Here is a 3,391-nt window from a genome sequence, read left to right as displayed (position 1 = left end):
ATCTCAAAAATTTCATTTTCAATATCCAAATATATAGAATAACTGTTCCCATTACTATCCCGGACTAAGCCATATCTTGTCCCATATTCCACTAAATAGATATCTGTATTATCATCCAATTCTTGAAAAGAGAAATGGATGAGATGTTGTCCCATCGGATTTAAACAATGAAAAATAAGTACCAGAAAATTTTGGTGCTCTCCTAATGCATATCCCACTGACCAGTGGGCTTCCTTGTACTTCTTCAAACCTTATTGTTATTGCACCATCCTCACCCACAGAGACCTTGGCATCAATCAGTTGCAATGGCTTATTGGCTCCAATAATTGAGTAAATATCAAGTTCAGATAAAACCTGTCATACACCCACAACATGGGAAATTCATAAAACTGATCAATGAATTATGGAAGTAAATACATGTTCAGTAAACCTGTCTTTGGTTGAAAATAATCTTGCCTTCTCTTCCTGCACATAGACATTGAAGATCCTCATTCCTTTGGGTCCATTTGTGTTTATGATCTCCGCAAAATGAAGGTCAACAAAATAATCTCCAGGTGAAAGATTGTCAAAATGGTAAAAGAAGTTTCCAAACCGTGCGGACTGATAGATCAATGGATAGTCTCCCCCATCTATTATACTCTCATCTGTTCTTAAAACATTCCCTCCTTGGAAGCAGATGTCGGGCTTGAATATCATATTGGCATCTTCTTCCCTTAATGTCCCACCACCAGCATTCACAAACATCACAAAATCCTCTGATAAAAAAGAAAGTAAAATAAACACTTGATTCCCCAAAGCAATAAGATACTTAATTCTCACGGAAGAGCACAAAATACACAAAGACCAATATTTACAATTGAAGCTACCTTTTGACTACAATAATCCAAGTTATGATCAGTAAGAAGAATCCACAAGCTCTAAATAGAGAAATGAAAGAAAGAGAGTTCAAATTTCTTCCTCAGAAATGCTAATTTATCCAAAAAGTGCCATTAATTGAAACTGTAAAATTTAATTCATATCTTTAATCAATAAATCCTGGACCAGACTCAGGAAATCTGGACACCCAATATGGAGAAAACCCATTCAAACATTTTTACTTACAAAAACATAAATAAGAAACTAGATACTAACCTGTACACTTAACCCTAGAAAACCCGGCATGGACAAGCCTTGAACCCCAAAGACAGAGCATTGAATCTTCAGGATCTGCATTATCATCATCATCATCATCATCATCGTGCTCACTGCTATATTGGATTCCAGCAATTGGAGGTTCATCTTTGATGCCAAACGATAAGTTGATCACTGGTGGTTCTTTCTCCCAATCGAGATGTGTTGTGCTTGGTTGGATCTCTTCCATTGGGGCTAAGACGAGACTTCGGTATTATGAAAACCTGAAAACTTCAAGATCTTGAAATCCGGCAATGGCGTAAGTACTGTCCTGAAATATTACTGCGTTAGGTTTCGGAAAGACTAGAAGCTGATTCGATCCTCCTTTCCCCTTTTCTTCGCTATGGTCCGAGAGACGGAGATGTCCAAATTTCAAAATCCATATGACCGTTAACAGATAAGGATATTAAAGGGGTCGGGACGAAGTTGATAACTAAGTGGAAAATTAAACGTCACTACATGCAGTGACGTTTAATATTCCTTGGGAAAATAGTTTCTGTCCGAAAGTGTAGCTCCTGCGTGTCTGTCTCGCTGATTGCATTTCTCGCGGGTGTGGGAGCTACACTACCGGACAGAAAACGTCATCCCGTTTTCTTTTATCTTTCTTCTATTCTGCAACTCTCTCTGCTCGTTGTTGCTGAATTCACTCTTGCCGATAATATCAGAGGAATCGAATTGATGGGTTGTGATTGCTCGTAATCATGCACTTGTTGTACCTGCTCTCAAATCCCTATCTTCCTCGCACAACTCTTCCTCAGGCGAGGCCATCGATATACTCTGATGATGCTCAGACTCAAAGGAGGACCCAAGACATTCTTCCACGCATCCCTCTTCCTTCTCACATCAAATCTATTACAAGCCCATCAAACCCATTTGTCAAACACTGCCTCAAGCTTCGCCAAAGCTCAACTTATCGCCATTTTCATGGTTCTGCCCTTGTCGTTGGAACCACCCCAATAAGGTGACCTCTTCTCTTTCTCAATTAGTATTTGTTTCAACAGCAGAAAAGTTTTATTGGGTTCTTCTTATTTCCCACTCTTGGCCTGTTGTTTTCTCCCTTTGTAGTCGCACTTGGAAATTTCCATTAACAATGTCGTTTTTCTCCCATTTTTGGTTGAATTGTCTTCCCTTTAAAGAGATGAGAGGTGAAATAGCTCAGAATGAAATTGGAGTTTCCCTTTAGGGTCGAAACTAGGAGTTGGGGAGTGAATGTTAACTTTTATATGCCAACGTTTCTTGATTCCGTCAGACTTTTGGTGGAAGAATCAGTGTTAGTCTTAAATGCAAGAGAACATACTCTTTACAGAATTTTTGTGATGGAATTTGCATTCATGGCCCCTGAATTCCTCACCACCTAGCAGAATTAGTTCCTCCAAGTTGGGTGCAACTCTGTTGTCTCAGACCTGCTATGTATGATAACAGTGACTTGCCAGATTCAAAGTTGTATGTGGAAGTCACTCTGTCGGTGTTTAATAATTCTGCTTATGGGATAAACCATACCAGAGAACAAATTGTAGATTTAGTTCCTTGGATTTGATATCTGCAAACAACCAACTTCATCTGATTGCAGATACTCCTATTATTCACTCATAGAAACACGAAGATTGTGCATCCATTGAAATTATTAGATATGCTACTCCATTTAGGTGTAGTTTTGAGTGTATATGTATATTTACATTTTTTTTTTGGGTGAATAATATATTTACATATTACTTACCCACTGATGGCATTAACATGAATTGTTCTTATTGTAACACCCTCACTTTGAGAAAGTATGGAATTCTAGTTTGCTGCAGGTGGCCAGCAATTTTTTGTAATTTTGACTAGTATATGTCTAAAGCACGCTTACTTGAAATGTTTTGGCATGACAACTTCTGAAAGTCAAAACAAATTAACATAGTTAGAGTTTCTTTTAGATTTTGCAAGGTACACTTCTGAACATTTGTGTAAGTAGGACACAGGTACTTGTTAACCCCAAGGGGTAGCCGAGTTGGCAAGGGACCTTCGCCTCAGGAAGCATGTGGATCTGAGTTCGACTACTCTTGCGGTCTTACCTCCTTGGGGCCCACTCACTCGGCGGTGTTTAGTGCTTTTAGCTGCTTTCATTGAAAGTTGAATGGTTCTCATTCAACCCCGGTATGATCCGGTCCATGCAATTGGGGGGGTAGTATGGGCCCGCAGGACTAGTCAGGTTGAAGGCCTAGATACCCGTCGTTAGCCC

The 3,391-nt window shown here is 39.4% G+C and overlaps 2 protein-coding genes across 6 annotated transcripts in view; one reads left to right on the top strand and one right to left on the bottom strand.

The window, feature by feature from the left end:
* LOC122072843 (kinesin-like protein KIN-14R) overlaps window positions 1–1,542 on the bottom strand; it is a 6,790-nt gene extending 5,248 nt beyond the window's left edge. The window contains exons 1-3 of the mRNA XM_042637270.1: window positions 1,132–1,542; window positions 457–755; window positions 183–354 (exon numbers count right to left, since the gene is read on the bottom strand). Coding sequence (XP_042493204.1) covers window positions 183–354; window positions 457–755; window positions 1,132–1,360 — 700 coding nt within the window. The 5' untranslated portion in view covers window positions 1,361–1,542. The remainder of the gene's footprint in view (window positions 1–182; window positions 355–456; window positions 756–1,131) is intronic.
* A 235-nt stretch (window positions 1,543–1,777) lies between these two features.
* The window catches only part of LOC122073091 (uncharacterized tRNA/rRNA methyltransferase slr1673), an 8,184-nt gene continuing 6,570 nt past the window's right edge, over window positions 1,778–3,391 (top strand). For all 5 annotated transcript variants that reach the window (XR_006138664.1, XR_006138665.1, XM_042637608.1 and 2 more), the window contains exon 1: window positions 1,778–2,131. Coding sequence is in view for 3 of the 5 variants with exons in the window: in XM_042637608.1 (XP_042493542.1) it covers window positions 1,872–2,131 (260 nt within the window). In the remaining 2 variants the exon portion in view is untranslated. The remainder of the gene's footprint in view (window positions 2,132–3,391) is intronic.

Source organism: Macadamia integrifolia, chromosome 3 (genome assembly GCF_013358625.1).
Source record: "Macadamia integrifolia cultivar HAES 741 chromosome 3, SCU_Mint_v3, whole genome shotgun sequence".
Taxonomy (NCBI): domain Eukaryota; kingdom Viridiplantae; phylum Streptophyta; class Magnoliopsida; order Proteales; family Proteaceae; genus Macadamia; species Macadamia integrifolia.
Note: the sequence above shows the minus strand (reverse complement) of the source record. Positions and strands in the feature narration are given on the sequence as shown.